Genomic DNA, 19,509 nt, shown 5'->3' with positions numbered 1-19,509 from the left:
GATATTTTGTGGTTGCATACAAATTGTATGATTTTTTCTTATTTCTGTAAATACTGTCATTGGGGTTTTTATAAGGACTGCATTGAATCTACTCATTGCTTTAGGTAGTATGAACATTTTAACAACATTCTTCTAATTCATGAGCAAGGGATATTCATTTATTTGCATTTTCTTTGATTTCCCTCATCAATGTTTTATCGTCTTCGGTGTACAGGTCTTTCACCTCCTTAGTAAAATTTATTCCCAAGTATTATTTATGTTATAAATGGAATGGTGTTCTTGATTTCATTTTTGGCTAGGTCGTTATTTGTGTATAGAAATGTCACAGATTTTGTATGTTGATTTTATATCCTGCAACTTTACTGAATTTATTTATTAGTCGTATTGGTTTTTCAGTGGAGTCAGTAGGGTTTTCTACAGGTAGAATCATTTCATCTGCAAATAGAGATAATTTTACTACTTCCTTTCCAAGTTGAATGTTTCTTTTCTAAATGCTTTTGATAGTACTTCTGGTACATGTTTAATAGAAGTGGTAAGAGTAGGCATCCTTGCCTGGTACCGGAAGAATGGCTTTCTATTTCTCCTTTCCGATTGATTATGATGTTATCAGCAGCTTTCCATAAATGGCTTTTAATTTAAAAAATAAATAAAGAGAAAGAAGAGTGGGCAGGCAAACCTTATTGCTTGGGCTAAGACATATTTTAGAGTTTCACATCATTCCAGCTTCAAATAAAATAATGCAACAGTGTTCTTAAATTTTCATTATTGTTTAATCATCAACAACTGCACTGCACACTATCAACATTTGTGTGGTTGCTGAAAGCCTATGATTATGTCCACTCAACCACACCTTTCTTATCAAAACTCGAATTCCAGCTAAGCCAAGGATAAAAGTTATATATTAAACGAATTTCAGTAGAAGGCCCACATATTTGAGCAAGCACCTAATTCTATGAAGAAAGAAGAATATAAGAATGACAAAATCCGAAATGTAACTGGCATGTAAAAAAGTTTTCTGATTATAAACTATCAACTTTGGTTTGGTTTTGGAAAAACATATTCCTAGCTGCTATAGAATGTACAAATATCCTAAATCAAGATAATTTGTAGCATTGTATGAGAATAAAATAAGGTATATTTGACTGCTAAAAAATAAAAATAAATAAATAAATGGCTTTTATGATGTTGAGGAGCTTTTCTTCTATGCCTAAACTCTCAAATCAAGAACGATTAACTCCACACCATTATTTAACTACCTAAACTTTTAATCAAGAAAGCATGTTGAACTTTGTTTAATGCCTTTTCACCAACTGATATGATCATGCATTTTTTGTCTTTCAGTCTGTTGATATGATTGATATATTACATTGATCAATTTGTGTATGTTAAGTCAGTATGCCAAGGATAAATCCCATTTGATTATGATGTATAATCTTTTGGATGTGTTGTTGAATTTGATTTGCTAATATTTTATTGAAAATTTTTACCTCAATGTTTGTCAGAATTATTAGCCTGTAGTTTTCCTTTCTTTGGTGTCTTTGTCTTGGGTTAGGTATAAAGGTAATGCTGAGCTTGTAAAAAGTACTAAGCAGTACACCTTCCGTCTCTATTTTTTTGAAAATTTTAAAAAGTATTGGTAATAATTCTTCTTTGAATGTTTGATACTTTTCAGCTCTAGAGCCATGTAGTCCTAGGCTTTCCTTGTTGAAAGATTTTTAATTACTATTTCAATCTCTTTGTTATTGGTCTGTTCAGGCTTTCTACTTCTTTCTGATTCAACCCTTATATGTTGTATTTTTCTAGGAATTCATCTATTTTCTCTAGGCTATCAAATTTATTGACAAATAGTTTTTCATATTACTCCTTTAAGATCTTTTTTTCATTTCTGAGACATCTTTTGTAATATCTCCACTTTCATTTCTGATTTTATATATTTGAGTTTTAGTCTAAGAGTTTGTCTATTTTGTTACCATTTGCATGGAATATGTTCTTCCATCTTTTTCTTTCAGCCTATGCATGTCTTTAAAGCTTAAAAGTGTCTCTTGGAGGCAGCACATAGTCAGATCTTGTTTTTCCAGCCATTCAGCCACTCTTTATCTTTTGATTGGAAAATTTAATCCATCTACATTCCAAGTAATTATTTATAGGTAAGGATCTACTACTACCATTTTTTTTATAGTTTTTTTTTCATTTCTTCCTCCCTTGTTTATTTTTGTGATTTGGTCATTCTGTAGTGCTGCATTTTTATTTTTTTCTCTTTATCATTTGTATCTGCTATAGTTATTTTTTTTGTATTTACCATGAGGTTTACATAAAACATCTTATAGATGTAATGAAGTATCTTACACCAATAACAACTTAACTTCAGTCATGTATAAAAACTCTAGACTTTTATCTTCCCCCTGACAATTTATACTTTTAATGTCACAATATACATATTTATATTGTATATTTCTTAACAAATTATTATGGGTATCATTATTTTTGACTCATTTGGTTTTTAAGTTTCATACTAGAGATATATGTGATCTACAGAGCACTTAAAAGTATTGGAGTATTCTGGGTTTGACTATACGTTTACATTTACCACTGAACTTGCTGGTAGAATTTAAACCTACAGAAAATTAAACTGACTAGAAATTTTATTTAGACCAACTTATGCCCTGTGCTCACAGACTCTGAGAACATTTAAAAGAAATGATGGGATCTGAAATAAATCTTGGAAATAAAAGTAGTATCAACAAGGAAATAAAAGTAATGTCAACAAAGATATTTTGATATATCCTTTACAGTCTAAAACACAAAACTATATTCATTTTTCTCCTATGACTAGAAGCAGAATTCCATACATAAAATAATATTCTAAGTTCCTGTAGCCAGATTCTATGTCTATTTTGCTCATTTCTATCTCTCCAGCACCTGTGACAGCACTTTAAGAGAGATTTGTTGAATGAATTTATGATGACAGCAAGATGTTTTATTTCAAACTAATAATAATCACTTCATAGCTTTTTGGCTAAAATCAAGAGCAAATTAATAATAATACTTTATATCTTTGTGATTTATTGTAGGCTACAGGGAATACCGTGACAGATTCCTGCTTCTAGAGGGCAGTTATATTTTACACTTATTTTTAACCTTTGTACGTTGCTGAAAATAGTAGTTGATTCCAGCTGAGCGCAGTGGCTCACGCCTGTAATCCCAGCACTTTGGGAGGCTGAGCCAGGTGGATCACCTGAGGTCGGGAGTTGGAGACCAGCCTGACCAACATGGTGAAAACCTGTCTCTACTAAAAATACAAAATTAGCTGGTCATGGTGGCACGTGCCTGTAATCCCAGCTACTCGGGAGGCTGAGGCAGGAGAATCACTCGAACCCAGGAGGTGGAGGATGCAGTGAGCCGAGATCGCACCATTGCACTCCAGCCTGGGCAACAAGAGTGAAACTCCATCTCAAAAATATAGTTGATTCCTAAGTACTTGTTAAATGAATCATTAATGTGTAGCAATATTTAAGAATTAGTGTCTCTAGAACTTACTAATTTCGACAATGACTAGAGTTTCAGTAAATTGCACTGCTAATTCTGGAAACCAGGGCAGAATACATGAGAGCATTTCAAACAAAAAAATAAAGTTACACATACTACTAGTCTGGTGGCAGGTAGGGCAATGTTCTGCTGCAAATCATGGGCCCACAACACACCATCCATCCCACAGGTGCTGTCATAATTCTTTTTATCAGGGTCATACTTGAAGAGTGCATGTTCCTGTCCATCCCGAGGTATGGGGCTTAAAGGTTCAATAAAGTATCTTTGATTCCCCTGACTGAAGTAGCCCCTGAAAAAACATGAGAGTTCTGGCTTCTTAACAAAATATTATTGCATTAAGTTCATACAGATTTATAAGATCCAAAAGAGGATCTTTAAAATTACTAGACAATGTCAAAAACAATTTAAGCTCATGGAAATAAAATACAGTAAAACTTACAGCTGAAGATACCTTGGAGATTATCTAAATTTATTTTCTACAAGGAAATAAGACATATTAGGGAGAAGTGACTGCTGCAGTGTCGTGCAACCAACCATATCAGTTTTGGCACTAGAGTGAATATTTCCTGACACTTGGTCCAGCATTCTTCCAATTTTAATGCTGTACTTGTTCTAAAGGTACACTTATAATGAAAAGGATTTTAGAGTTTTATAGATAAGTGTTAAAATACTGGTTTTATAACTCATTCACTGTGATACATTGGGAAAATTCTTTAAACTCACAAGCCTCAGGTTCTCCACATTTATTTGTCATGATACCTACCTAGTATAGTGATAGTAAAGATTGAGTGCAAGAACATGTAAAGCACATGACAAATAAATATTAGCAATTTCTTCTCAATTTTCTCTGCTAAAGCCTTGAACCAGGATTCATTCAACCAATATTCATTGAGTACCCATTATTCATTAGGCATTGGACTAAGGGTAGACAGCAAAAATAAAGACATGGTCTCTTTTCTTATGGAGCTTATGTTCAAATGAGGAAGATGGATGTGTATCAAATAATCACGGAATATATATAATTATATAGTAAGTACTTATATATAATTATAATTGATGTGAAGAAAAATAAGAGAATATAATAGACAGACTGAATTAAGTGTACATAAAATTAGATAATGGCAAGAGTGGATATGAGAAGATAAATTATGTGGTTTATTGCAATGGTCTGCATAAGGAATCATGGTAGATGGACTAGGATATTGCAGTAGAGATAGAATGAACAATTTCAGAAAGTGTTTAGAAGATAGAATCAATAAGACTCGGTAAGGGATTGAAAATGCAGGGCTGAGGGGCAAGCAGACCTCAAGGAATTTAGGTTTCTGAATTGGGCAAGTGTTTATTTGATTATACCATTGATTAAAATAAAGAACATGGAAACCATACCAGATTCAAGAGACAATCATTAGTTTGGTTTAAGGCATACTGAGATTGAGGTTTCTTTAAGATATCCAACTGAAAATATGAAAAAGAAAATTAGATAATCAAGTCTGGACAACAGAAGAGCCACCTTACTATAGACAGATGCACAGGAAATCATTAACAGACAGAATGGTATGTCATAGTCATGGATAAGGCAATCTAGAGAGAGAGCGAGTGAGAGCTTAAAGTGGGGAGAGAGTCTAGGGGTGGTGGCTCACGCCTGTAATTCCAGCACTTTGGGAGGCTGAGGCAGGCAGACTACTTGAGGTCAGGAGTTCGAGACCAACCTGGCCAATATGGTGAAATTCTGTCTCTATTAAAAGTACAAAACCTAGCCAGGTGTGGTGGTGGGCATCTGTAATCCCAGCTACTCGAAAGGCCGAGGTAGGAGAATCACTTGAACCCAGGAGACTGAGATTGCAGTGAGCTGAAATTGCACCACTATACTCCAGCCTGGTGACAGAGCAAGACTCCATCTAAATTAATAAGTAAAATAAAGTGAAGAGCGAGAAGAGAGAGCAGCTCCCATTACCTAAGGATTCTGACTCCAGAACTGGGACTCAAACTCCTGTATTTTAAAAATAAGCTAACAAAAATATCTTTGAAAGCCATTCGGATAGTAATTTATAAGCCACTATCAAGAGAAGTGGTGTTTCTTCAAATTTCAACATTTTATGGCCCTTATGATTCATATTCAACTATATAAAAATTAATGATATTTGGGATTCATCTGGTTGGTTAGATATATACATAAATACCACAATCACAGGTGCATGCAAAACATTCCTGAAGTCTTACCTTAGACCCCTACATGTGCTGATGCTAGCGTCAGAAACCTTTTCATTAATGATATGTCCTTGATAATAACAATCATCCTAAAGGAAAGGGGGTTTTGTACAGAGAAGTACATGTGAATTTTAGCGCCACTTCTAAAGCCACATTTGAAATCTTGAAACAGGATTTTAAATGCTTTCAAACCATATTCTGCTGAACAACAGTAAACTAAGACATTTAAAACATAATTAAAACCTTTCATATAATTTAAAATTTTTAATGTCAGTTAATGATCCCAAAATGTTTACAAGGTATTGTCAATGTTGACTAAGTAGGATGAATGTCAATAATACTTAGATGGAATAAACTTGGATATGTCAGTTTAAAATCTGAGCTCCTAAAACACTGGGCACTCATTTTTCCTTTTGGCCAATTTCTCATTAACTTTTTTCTAGCAAAGATCTACAAGCTTTTTTCCAAAGGATGGGTTATCCAGATTGGGCTTTTGTTTTTTCTTTCTTGATTTATCTAAAGTGTTCCATCAGATTAACTGGATCAGCACATTTCTTGCCTGCATTTGGAGCAAAATGCCCTTCTTAACATTTTCTCGTCTGGGTGTTCCATGAAGGATCTTTCTAGTTTGGGACAGATGAGGTGTTGGCCCACGTAAACTCTGATATTATTGCTACAGAGAACAATGCTTGAAGGGCTTCCCATGGAAAATGGAGCTCAGAAAAAGAGATAATAGTGCATGACCCCTCACATGGCTACACACTGTCATCTGCTCAGTCTAAGAAAAGATGGGTTATGAATAGCAGTAAAGAGAAATTGTTTAAGAAAAACAATTCTGCAATTGCCATTGAGGAAATAGTCTTGCCTGAAAAGACCACAAATCCAGAGAAATGATAGAAATTGATTGAGAGCACCAGAGGTATGTAACTCTTCACTCTCAAGAAAATAACATGCTCCTTCTACCCACCCTCCTACAGGAGTCCTTAAAGGCTGGAAAAACTTACCAGAGTTGCCAAGAAATTGTTTTGTTCTTGTTTATATATATATATATATATATATATAAAGAAAAATGGAAGATCAATTAGGTAATGGCTACTGCTGAAAAAAGCACTAATGTTATAAATGCAGTTTCACTTCTATTATTTGCCTGGCAAGGACACTGCCTTTAGGTCTGTGGGTAAAACTCCGATTAAAGAATTGAAGAGACTCTGTTATACCATAATTTGTGGGCTTGTGGTGATCTCCTTTCCAGAGGAATTATAATATATTTCTGTGTAGCCTGGTGCAAGGAGGTTCCTGGAGAAAGAAACACAAAAACGTTGTGGTTACTTGTGCTGATTGCTAAGTCCAATGAACTTCTCAAGTCATTTGAGAGCAAAAGCTGATTAGTTCAGGTTTGTGTGAGCCATAAGCAGCAAAAGACTCAGCACACTCTCCAGAGGCTGCCTTGCTCTTGCTGAGGATAATATCACAGGTAAAGATACTTACTTGTTTTTTTTCAAATAAAGCACTGCAATTTTTCCATTAACTGTCATTTTATACTTTAATTCAGTTTCAAATTGTTCCTGCAAAAATACACAAACATTTACTTGTATTTAAAAATATATATTCATTTGACTATTATATTTCTATCTGTGTAGTCATTAGCAAGCAATATCTATTTTTTAGCAGTATAATACCAAATGCTTGCCTCTTCCCCTTTTAACAGATCAAACAACTCTGGCAACTAAATAAACAAATTATCTGAGGGCCTTTTATCCATCCATCCCTGCATTTTACAAGTATTGTTTGAGAGAGTGCTGTTTCTTTGCAAGATACTGCTTGGTTTTGAAAATTCTACTCTAAGCAAGAAAAATTGGTACCTACTGTCAGAGAGCTTATAATCTTGTGAAAGACAGACAATGAGGTGAGTTATCTGCATGATAATGGATGTATATAGTAGCATGTCTAACGTCTTAAGGCCAGGAAAGGCTTTTTTGAGGAAGTAATGTTTAAGACGACACATAAATTACCCAGGTGAAGTGAGTAAGGGAAGTTAACTGATGAGAAGGAATAGTATACACAGATGCCTAAAAACTTCTATCACATCTCATGATTTTTGGTCTTGAGGTCTTCTCAAGACTAACTGGAACATAAACTATGAGAAACATAACAGGAATATATACTGTAATGTGAGGAAGAACCATCAAGAAGAAACCACAGTCCCAGGTATTTAGAAGGAAGAAATATTACCTCAGGTAAACCACGTAAAAGGAAAATTATTTTAAACTTGGATATTGGTATATAAGGAGATCTATTGAGGACTAAACAGAATTATTTTAAAGAAGATGTTTTGGGGTACTAAGTTCTGACTTTGGTCTATAAAACAGGGTTATTAGCTGTGGTTGCATTCAGTATCTAAAAAGTTATTAGGAAGTGCCTTGTTATTGTCATTAAAGATATTTAAATATGGTAGACCAAAGGTGGTTGAGAAACACATATTATGGACTGAGTTCTGTTTCTTCTGCTGTGGTGCACCTAAGGTCAAGCCTTCCTTCTCTCCCTCCCCTTCTGGCCAATATGGTATCTGAGCTCATAGAAAGACAATGCATGTTAGAGTCATCAGATCATGAGTACCGTGCTGGGATTTAGCCCTCTCCAAAGTCAATTTTTACGGTCCATACTTTGCTTAAATCCTCAGTTGTTGAGGTCTGCTCTGCTGTCAGTAATCCAAGGCTCTAAATATCCCCCAATGTGGGCCTAGATAAGTAGAGGTTGATGGACTCAGCTTATTTTCATGGATGACAGGAACTGGAAAGAGACAGGGCATTGAAAATAAGAGTTATGCAGAATAGTCATAACCTCTTATTCTTCAGGTTTAAGAGAGGCTAGCTAGAATGAAGCTATGAGAATGATACCAAATATGGTCTTCTACCAGAAATGGCCTTCCAGATATCTGCTTCCTGTTCAGCAATGGCTTTTTAGTAGATTTAGTTACTAAAACTTTAGCTGAAGGTTGAATGCTTTTGGAGTGGAGATTTGGTCAACACTGGCATAAAGATTATGCATGGAAGGAAAGATCAAGGAACAAAGCCAGGGCCTCTATGAAAGAGAGTACACTGGTTAATGTCATAATAATACTTTTGAAAGAGTTCCCTGGTGGAGAGCAAGGTTTGAGGATAAGAAGTGTGTTCTAGTTGTGTACTCTGTGGGTTCTGAAGTATGCATCAAGAGAAGTAAGATGCACCTCGATTTGGAGAGCACTCACTAGAAGGAAATGATTTTGGTTTTACTGAGTAAGACTAGCTGGCCACAGAAACATATAGATCCAAATTTCCTCTAAAATAATGTCATGGGTCTGATTTAGTGGGTGGACTGAGAAAGTCACAGTCTTGGATGGTCCTGGGATGGAGCAAATCTGTAAGGTCTAGGTCATGTCAATGGGCACACAGGAAATATCAAAGGCAGCCGTAGAAGACACAGAGAGGTTCTTAATTCTAGTAATACAATAGTTGTTCAAAACTTACGGTAAATCCATGAGCTCTAGAAACCCTGCTAAATCAGCTAATAGGCCTGAAAGAATTCTCAATCTGAGGGAGGAATTGTGCCATAAGATATTTTCTTTAATGATATGGGCCAATACAAAGATGGTTTGGGCCTCTAAGAACATGTACAATCTGGATGGTGAATTCTGTGAAGAACAGTTACTGTCTTTAGAATATAAGTTCCCAGCATCAGGGACTTTCACAGAGTATATGTTAAATATGTATCTATGGAGATTTATGGGTAATATGCTCCAGTCGTAAACATTTATTTATTTGTCCATTAGTTTACTTATTCATTTGGTCATTTATTTAACACATACTTATTTAGTCCTTATATCATTCATATAAATACAATCGTGAATATAATTATGAATAAAATATTCAAAGTTCTACCTTGTTCTTTACCCCGAGCCCCCAAAAATTGTTTACACAGGATTATTTCAGTCTAGCTGAAATATTAAGCGATGTGGCATGTGTGATCAAGTCAGAAAGATGGTGTCACAACCCTGGCATAGCTGACAGGTAAAGCCAGTGCCTCAGTTCTCTGGTTGTATAATAAAACAACACAGGGCACCGTTGTATAATGTTAACTACAAAAGTCCTCCATCTGTTCACTGTCTTGAGAAGTGAAGCACTTAATCTAGGGTGAGACCTATGAAACTTTTATGGGATATACAGAGATCCCCTTGATCATAAGGGTGGTCCACTGCACTATGAATTTGGGATTGTTTCAAATAGTATTTGCTAATCAAGTCTTTGCACAGGGAAGACCCATAGTCTCAACACAGAAACTACAAAGATAACTCCTAAGAACTTGGCTTATATCTGGAAGACAGTGTTCTTATTAGTTGTAAGGTGTGACTTAGAGACTATAGAAGAGTCTATGCCAATGGAAATCCTATATTTGTTGTGTGGCAAACAAAGATGTCACTAGCTTCTTCAGTCTATGTTTGTAAAACAAGTGTGATATGGCAGAACCCAAGAACCCTAACAGGGCAGGATTGAGATACGAGGCATGCAGCAGCAGCATTAGGAGCCTTAGATCTGTGGATAGGACAGAATCTGGACTCTTGGAGAGATTGCTAGGGCTTAGTTCTGGATGTTCACAGGGTGACATCAAAAGCCACAGGATAGGATTGCCAGATAAAATACAGGATGCCAATTAAATGTGAATCTCAGATAAACAGAGAATACTTTTCTGTTTATACATAAAAACACACAATACTTTTTAAAATACATATGCCCCGTATGACCATGGTGACATACTAATGAAATATTTGTTGTTTATTTGAAATTTAACTGGGCATCCTATATTTCTGTTTGCTAAATGTGACAATCCTGCACATGGAGGAGTTTAGAAGATGTGGGATAGAATGGAAACTAGAGATCAGTGACTAAGAAAAAGAGATGCAAATGCACTAGCTGGGAAAATTAGATTTATTCTGTTGGAATGCTTCTTTATAATTATATCAGAAGTGTTGTGTGGAACATTTATATATAAAATATATATTTTTTGAGACTGAGTCTCACTCTGTCACCCAGGCTGGAGTGCAGTGGCATGATCTCAGCTCACTGCCACCTCTGCCTCCCAGGGTTCAAGTGATTCTCTTGCCTCAGCCTCCTGAGGAGCTGGTGTTACAGGTGCGCACCACCACACCCAGCTAATTTGTGTGTGTGTATTTTTAGTAGAGACAGAGTTTCACCATGTTGGTCAGACTAGTCTCTTAACTCCTGACCTCATGATCCACCCACCTCGGCTTCGCAAAGTGGTGTGGGACATATTTATACAAAAAGGTTTTACTGTTTGTCTGAAATTCAAACGTAACTGGTACTCTGCATTTCATCTGGCAACCCTATCATGCGGTTTTTGATATCTTCCTGTGAACGGCTGGAATTAAACCCTAGCAAAAGTTACTGCTAGTGGTTTAGCCACATGGTTATTGTGGGGTAATTCAAAGGTGTCACCTGACACCTGAGATATTAAAAAGTAAACATGGGAGAGTTATATTTATTTCTGAGATGCTGTGGAAGCATTCAGTGCTCATTCCATTATATTCATCAAGCCTCATAATATATTCTCTTCTACTCTCTACAACCAAAGGGAGCAGGAGAGAACTGGAAATGTAACAGATGAAACTAAAAAAAAAAAGATTTTCCATTTAAAGAAACATTAAAAGGTTCTAATTATTTAGGTAATTTTTTCTTCAATTATCTATGATATTTATTTTAATACTCTTATTTCCTTTAAAGATAAAATTAATGTGCTTTGCAAGTATTTATTTAGACCAACATCTATTAATGAAACAAGTATTTATGTTCCAGGACAAGGATTGGCAGATGAGGGTGAAGGAGGAGTAGAGACATGGCAAAGACATATTAAAAAAAAAACAAAAACCTTTAAAACATTTACCTGGACAGTTTCTTTTTTAATTGTTATTATTATTATACTTTAAGTTTTAGGGTACATGTGCACAATGTGCAGGTTAGTTACATATGTATACATGTGCCATGTTGGTGTGCTGCACTCATTAACTCATCATTTAGCATTAGGTATATCTCCTAAAGCTATCCCTCCCCCCTCCCCCCACCCCACAACAGTCCCCAGAGTGTGATGTTCCCCTTCCTGTGTCCACGTGTTCTCATTGTTCAATTCCCACCTATGAGTGAGAATATGCGGTGTTTCGTTTTTTGTTCTTGTGATAGTTTACTGAGAATGATGATTTCCAATTTCATCCATGTCCCTACAAAGGACAGGAACTCATCATTTTTTATGGCTCTGATAAAACAGACTTTAAACCAACAAAGATCAAAAGAGACAAAGAAGGCCATTACATAATGGTAAAGGGATCAATTCAACAAGAAGAGCTAACTATCCTAAATATATATGCACCCAATACAGGAGCACCCAGATTCATAAAGCAAGTCCTGAGTGACCTACAAAGAGACAGTTTCAAACCAGAAGTGAAGGTTACACTTGCTCTCATAGAAACATATGCACACACATACACTTGTGAACACACCATTGCTCCTGACACAAAATCAACATTTCTTTTTAAAATCAGTAGCTAAACTTTATAATACTAACTGTGACTGACACACGATTTCAGGATAGGGATATATTAGTGTATATATGAATATGGCAAGTCGGCTTAACAACGACTATAAGAGACTCTAAATGTAGAGTCCCCTAAATGGGAGGGACTCTAAATGTAGAGAGAATATTTTAAGTAGCAAGAAATCCATTTAAAAAAGCATAGAAGTAGAAACAAGACTATTATTAAGAAAAGTAAAACGAAGTTGATAGTTTATGTCAAAAAGAAGAATTTTAAAATAAAGATTTATTAACTGGGACATGAAGCCACAAAAACTGAAAATTAGTTATAAGAACTGGAATATGATGGGCTACACAGGGGCAGCATCATAGCATAATCTCTCTCTCTCTCTTATATATATATATATATATATTTTTTTTTTTTGAGACGGAGTTTCACTCTTGTTACCCAGGTTGGAGTGCAAATGACGTGATCGCAGCTCACTGCCACCTCTGCCTCCTGGGTTCCAATGATTCTCCTGCCTCAGCCTCCTTAGTAGTTGGGATTAGAGGTGCCCACCACCACACCCAGCTAATTTTTTGTATTTTTAGTAGAGACGGGTTTCACAACCTTGGCCATGTTGGTCTTGAACTCCTGACCTCAGGTGACCCACCCGCCTCAATCTCCCAAAGTGCTGGGATTACAGGTGTGAGCCAATGCACCCAGCCCATAGCGTAATCTTGAATAGGGAGTTAAAATTTGGATCCTTCCTCGCTTTTCATATACATTATCCCCAAATATTTATACAAGTATTATGATCATCTCCACTTTAAGACAAGAAACTTAAGGTTTATGTTTATCTAAATTTATACAGAGAGAATGGACAAAATTTACAGGTGAACACAAACTAATCCTCTGAATTCAGATCCTATATACTTGCACTATGGATCAGGAAAATGTAAGGTTCATGTAGCCATTTAACCTAGTAATGGACTAGATAAATAATATAACTGCAGTAAATATCAAGCACATTATATCAACCTCATCCACCTAGTCACTCATTGCAAAAATTAATATTGTTCATCTAGTATGAGCCAGTAACTAGTCTATGGTTTTTGTTAATCAAAATATGTTATTCAAAGCTCAAATTTATTTTTTACAGTTGTGAGGAAATCACTTTACAGCTGTGATTAAAAAACTTCACCTGTGTTTAAATTTTCCTCAAAATGTTCAGTGAAAAAAGGATGTTTGGCACACATGCGCGCGCGCGTGTGTGTGTGTGTGTAAATGTTGGCTTTTCTTGGAAGCATTGTTTACTGTGAGACAAAAACACATAAAGAGTAGGTAATTAGTGTAAATTTCCACAAGGACACAATTAATCATTGGTTTAGTAGCAAAAGGTTGATAACACAGAAAATACAGGTGAACTTGTAAAATTTCAGCTGATGGCTAACAAGGGAAGTGAAGGACCTCTTCAAGGAGAACACAAACCACTGCTTAAGGAAATCAGAAAGGACACAAACAAATGGAAAAACATTCCATGTTCATGGATACAAAGATCAATACTGTGAAAATAGCCATACTTCCCACAGTAATTTATAGAATCAATGCTATTCCCATTAAACTACCATTGACATCCTTCACAGAATTAGAAAAAAATTACTTTAAAATTCATATGGAACCACAAAAGAGCCTGTATGGCCAAGACAATCTTAAGCAAAAAGAACAAAGCTGGAGGCATTATACTACTGGACTTCAAGGTATATTACAAGGCTATAGTAACCAAAACAGCATGGTACTGGTACAAAACAGACACATAGAGCAATGGAATTGAATAGAGAAGTCAGAAATAAGACCACACATCTATAATCCTCTGATCTTTGACAAACCTTACAAAAACAAGCAATGGGAAAAAGATTTCATATTTAATAAATGGTACTGGGAGAACTGGCTAGCCACATGCAGAAAATTGAAACTGGACACCTTTGTTCCACCTTATGCAAAAATTAACTCAAGATAGATTAAAAACTCAAATGTAAATCCAAAAACTATAAAAACCCTAGAAGAAAATCTAGGCAATACCATTCAGGACATAAGCACAGGCAAAAATTTCATGACAAATCATCAAAAGTAACTGCAACAAAAGCAAAAATTGACAAACGGGATCTAATAAAACTAAAGAGCTTCTATACAGCAAAAGAAACTATCATCAGAGTGAACAGACAACCTACAGAATGAGAGAAAATTTTTACAATCTATCGATCTGACAAAGGTCAAATATTCAGAATCTACAAGGAACTTACATTTATAAGAAAAACAAACAACCCTGAACAATGAGAATACATGGACAGAGGATGGGGAACATCACACACTGCGGCCTGTTGTGGGGTGGAGGGAGGGGGGAGGGATAGCATTATGAGATATACCTAATGTAAATGATGAGTTAATGGGTGCAGCACACCAACATGGCACATGTATACATATGTAACAAACCTGCACGTTGTGCACATGCACCCTAGAACTTAAGGTATAATTTAAAAAAAAAGTGGACAAAGGACATGAACAGACACTTCTGAAAAGACATTCATGCAACCAACAAACATATGAAAAAAGCTCAACATCACTGATGATTAGAGAAATGCAAATCAAAACCACAATGAGATACCATCTCACACCAGTCAGAATGGTGATTATTAAAAAGTCAAGGAACGACAGATGCTGGCAAGGCTGTGGAGAAATAGGAACGCGTTTACACTGTTGGTGGGAATGTAAATTAGTTCAACCATTGTGGAAGACAGTGTGGCAATTCCTCAAAGACCTAGAACCAGAAATACCATTTAACCCAGCAATCCCATTACTGGGTATATACCCAAAGGAATATAAATCATTCTATTACAAAGATACATGCATGCACATGTTCATTGCAGCACTATTCACAGCAGCAATGACATGGAATCAACCCAAATGCCCATAAGTGAGAGACTGGATAAAGAAAATGTGGTACATATACACCATGGAATACTATGCAACCATAAAAAGGAACAGGATCGTGTCCTTTGCAGGCACATGGATGGAGCTGGAAACCGTTATCCACAGCGAACTGACACAGGAACAGAAAACCAAACACCGCATGTTCTCAATTATAATTCAGAGCTGAACAATGAGAACACATGGACACTGGGAAGGGAACAACACACTCTGAGGTGTGGTAGGGAGCGGGGCAAGGGAGAGCATCAGGAAAAATAGCTAATGCGTGCTGGGCTTAAAACCTAGGTGATGGGTTGATTGATGCAGCAAAACACCATGGCACACGTTTATCTATGTAACAAACCTGCACATTCTGCACATGTATTCCAGAACTTAAAATAGAATTTTAAAAAAGAAAAAAAGTTATTAGAAAAAAAATTCAGCTGACAAGTCTCTTATTTTTAACAGTAAATGATACAACAAACTGGTCAATGTCTCAGGGTTACAGACTGACTCTTAGACTTTAGTGTAACAGAACTTGAGCTACTTTAATGGCCAGAAAGCCTGTGTTGATCCCACAGAGGCTCTCAGGAGAACATACGGACTCTCCCACATGTTAAATCAATTTAGCTGCTTGGATAGGCAGCCACAAATAATACTAACACATAAAGTTGTCATTTGGCGTCAAACAGAGGTTTGAATCCTAGCGCTAAAATGTGTAAGCTATGTGCTCCTAGGCAGGGTACTTAAATTTTCTGAGCCCCTATCTCTCCACTTAGAAATAAAATACTGTAAAAATACACTTATGTTATATGTTTGTTGAAAGGACTAAATATGAAAATATATTAAAAATCCTTATTTTTTTTCCAACTTTTATTTTAGATTCAGGGGATACCTGTGCCAGTTTGTTATACAGGTAAATCGCATGTCATGGAAGTTTGGTGTACAGATTACTTTGTCATCCAGATAATAAGCATAATGCACGACAGGAAAAAAGGTGTCTGACATTTTAAAGAAAGTCTTAGAAAGCATTTGAAGGAAGTCATATTGAAGGGGAATCCAATGCTTTTGGGTTCCATCTGAAGTTAGTGAAAACATTTGATTGATAATTATTTTGGGAAATGGGGTCAAATACAGGTTCTGTTGTCATAAATTTGCTTTAGAAGAAATGCTATGGGAAACCATGTCCAGTGAGGGAATATGTGCACCGAGTGTGCTGGATTTCGGAGTATTTCTGTAAACTATTACTTGTGTCTCATTTATCTGTATTTTGCTGGCTCCCAGAAGAAGACTTAAGAGTGCAGGTAATTATAACATTGTTATAATTGAATGAATCATCATGTTTTAGCTTTTCTCTTAGAATTAATAAATGTTTATTGAGTAAATGTTGACTCAATATGTTGTTTCATTTGCAGTAAGAAATGTACAAACATTAAGAAGAGCCTATTCAGAAAAGACAGATAAATTTCATGTTAATGTGCATATATACATGCATTCACCTGCTGTATTTTGTTTTCTATTTCTGTTTCAATTGTCATAGTTGTGTTTGGAAGGATAGATAGATAGCATCCAATTTTCTTTGGAAGTACATAGAATAAATCATCATCAAATGTTAAATTTATGGCTAGGCTGTAGCTCACACCTGTAATCCCAGCACTTTGGGAGGCCGAGGCGGGCGGATCACAAGGTCAGGAGATAGAGACTATCCTGGCTAACACAGTGAAACCCCGAGGCGGGTGGATCACAAGGTGAGGAGATAGAGACCAACCTGGCTAACACAGTGAAAAATACAAAAAAATTAGCCGGGCATGGTGGCGAGCACCTGTAGTCCCAGCTACTCGGGAGGCTGAGGCAGGAGAATGGCGTGAACCTGGGAGGTGGAGCTTGCAGTGAGCCGAGATCGCGCCACTGCACTCCAGCCTGGGCGACAGAGCGAGACTCTGTCTCAAAAAAAAAAAAAAATTTACTCTTTTTCACCTTGGACAGTTTCTTTCACTTCTCAGAAACTTGATTTGTAGAATGAGGTTAATAATATAACTTTGGGTTGTAGTGAAGATTTTTTAAAAGGTCAAAAACAAATACAAATATAAGCATTGTTATTTAACTCCAAGGTGTAATTGCTGAAAACATCACAAATTCCACTTGATACACACAGGCATACACATACACACACGCACATATATAAACACACACGTATAAATCCCATCTCTGTCTCTCATCATAGATATATATATGTATGTGTGTGTGTGTGTATATATATATATATATATATATATATATATACACATATCAAATCAAGATCCTTTGATAAATCAAAAGCTGTACCTGTTGCTCTGGCTCTTTGACCTCTCTTTTATGTAGTGGATGAAGTCTTATAGGATAAACCACTTCATATTTCTTCACCCCACGGAGTTCTTTTATAGCACTTACTGAGAAAAAAGAAAAAGAAAAGACTTATCCAGGTAGAACTGAAGTAGGCTGGTCAGTAATAGCCATCCTTACTGCATTCCCAATGAACGATGCCACACACAGAATCCTGAAGTGACGAATGTCAGAGTGATTAATGTGCTGACACCAGAAGACAGCGACAACCTCAGAAAGCTACTCTTTCCCTTTAACGTTTTACTTCAACCTATATCTTCAGCTCTTTCCCCATTAAAAGTTTTCAAGCGTTACTGTATTTAGAGAAAGTATTTCTTTTGGATTTTCCCACTTCTCATTATCTTTGATCCCTGCAGTGCAGGGAAATAGCAACAGCTCAGGCAAAAAGAAATGAAAACAGAAGCAAAAGTAATCCTCTGAGAAGCTAATCAGTCCCAGAAAAACTGGGTTGAAGCACTAGAAACCATACAATGTTAGAAAAATAAAATAACTAATATGCACAATTTTTTATTCTATTTTTCTTGGATTTGAAAACAGCAATATTCCATACTAATAAAAAAACTATGTCACAGTAAGAAAAGGCTCCAATACTAGGTTCATAGAATGAGCTGGCATAAGCAATACAGAAAAACCTTCATTTTTGCATACAAAACATTTTAAAAATGAAAATTAGAGAAGCAGATAATTCAAACAGAATCACTGGCCTGGAAGGACTTTTTTGAGCCTGCAGTCATATTGAAAGAGAACCGAAAAGTGATTTGATCCAACCTATCTGCATCTTAAATGCTCCTCTCCATGTTGTCTTTAGAAGTCATTTTGTTTTATTTTGAGACAATGTCCCACTCTGTCACCAAGCTGGAGTGCAGAGGCACAAACACGGCTCACTACAGCCTCAACATCCTGGGCTCAAGCCGTCCTTTCACCTCAGGCTCCAGAGTAGATGGGACTGCAGGTGTGCACCACCATGCCTGGTTTTTTTTGTTTGTTTTTTTTTCTTCTATTAGAGAAGAGGTCTTGCTATGTTGCCCAGGCTGGTCTTGAACTCCCAGGCTGTAGCAATCCCCCTGGCTCAGCCTCCCAAAGTGCTGGGATTACAGGTATGAGCCACGGCACCTGGCCTAGAAGTCATTTTGGAGAGAGAGATTCAATTTTCTCGAAGCTAACATTAGACTTTCTATTTTCTTTTTGATTTGCCTATGTGGTCTAGTCTCTGCTCTGTATATAGTTGGTAGACCTGCTCCTTAGCTGCTACAGGTGGCTACAGGCTTAACCAAAATGTAGACTGCAGTGGCAGAATGGGGCCTAACTCCACAACTTTCTAAGACTAGAACTGAAAAGGTTTTTTTTCTCTTCTCTGAGTAAGGACTAGGAGGGTCTCTAAAGGTAATCCCAGCTCATTAAAGTACTCAAATATTAAATTCTATGGTGAGATACATTTATGTTACTGTGGTTGATCTTTTAACAAACATAGATGAGGCACTTAATAAGTATTATTTATTGCTTATCTAGGAGGACTGTGCACTTACTCCAGTCACTTCCCACAGAGCAAAACATTGTTTAAAGTTTTCTTCAGAAACTAATGCATAAACTTTCAAAAAATAGTGTTTTTTTAAAATTACTTGAGAATGACTTTAATTCATTTAACGACTCAAGAATCACTTACATTTAACTTTGAAGAATAGAAAAACGGTTTAAACCAGCTAAGAACTCTCTGAGTCAAAAATGGGGTGTTAAAGTAATGAACTATCTTTTCTTTCAGTGGTGTAAGGGTTACTCTAAAAAAAAAATTCAAAATTACTTAAAGCCATGGCACTGACATTAGAATACCTTATTTTTTTATTTGGTTTGAG

At 36.1% G+C, this 19,509-nt stretch overlaps 1 protein-coding gene across 11 annotated transcripts in view; it reads right to left on the bottom strand.

Moving 5' to 3' along the window:
• Positions 1-19,509, bottom strand: part of ADAM28 (ADAM metallopeptidase domain 28) — a 94,465-nt gene that overhangs the window by 37,574 nt on the left and 37,382 nt on the right. For all 11 annotated transcript variants that reach the window (XM_063669370.1, XM_063669365.1, XM_063669369.1 and 8 more), the window contains exons 2-6: positions 17,603-17,706; positions 7,243-7,319; positions 6,972-7,050; positions 5,767-5,843; positions 3,643-3,835 (exon numbers count right to left, since the gene is read on the bottom strand). In XM_063669370.1, coding sequence (XP_063525440.1) covers positions 3,643-3,835; positions 5,767-5,843; positions 6,972-7,050; positions 7,243-7,289 — 396 coding nt within the window. In that variant the 5' untranslated portion in view covers positions 7,290-7,319; positions 17,603-17,706. The remainder of the gene's footprint in view (positions 1-3,642; positions 3,836-5,766; positions 5,844-6,971; positions 7,051-7,242; positions 7,320-17,602; positions 17,707-19,509) is intronic.

This window comes from Pongo pygmaeus, chromosome 7 (assembly GCF_028885625.2).
Source record: "Pongo pygmaeus isolate AG05252 chromosome 7, NHGRI_mPonPyg2-v2.0_pri, whole genome shotgun sequence".
NCBI lineage: Eukaryota > Metazoa > Chordata > Mammalia > Primates > Hominidae > Pongo > Pongo pygmaeus.
The sequence above is the reverse complement of the archived record's forward strand: the minus strand, read 5'-3'. Positions and strand labels throughout refer to the sequence as shown.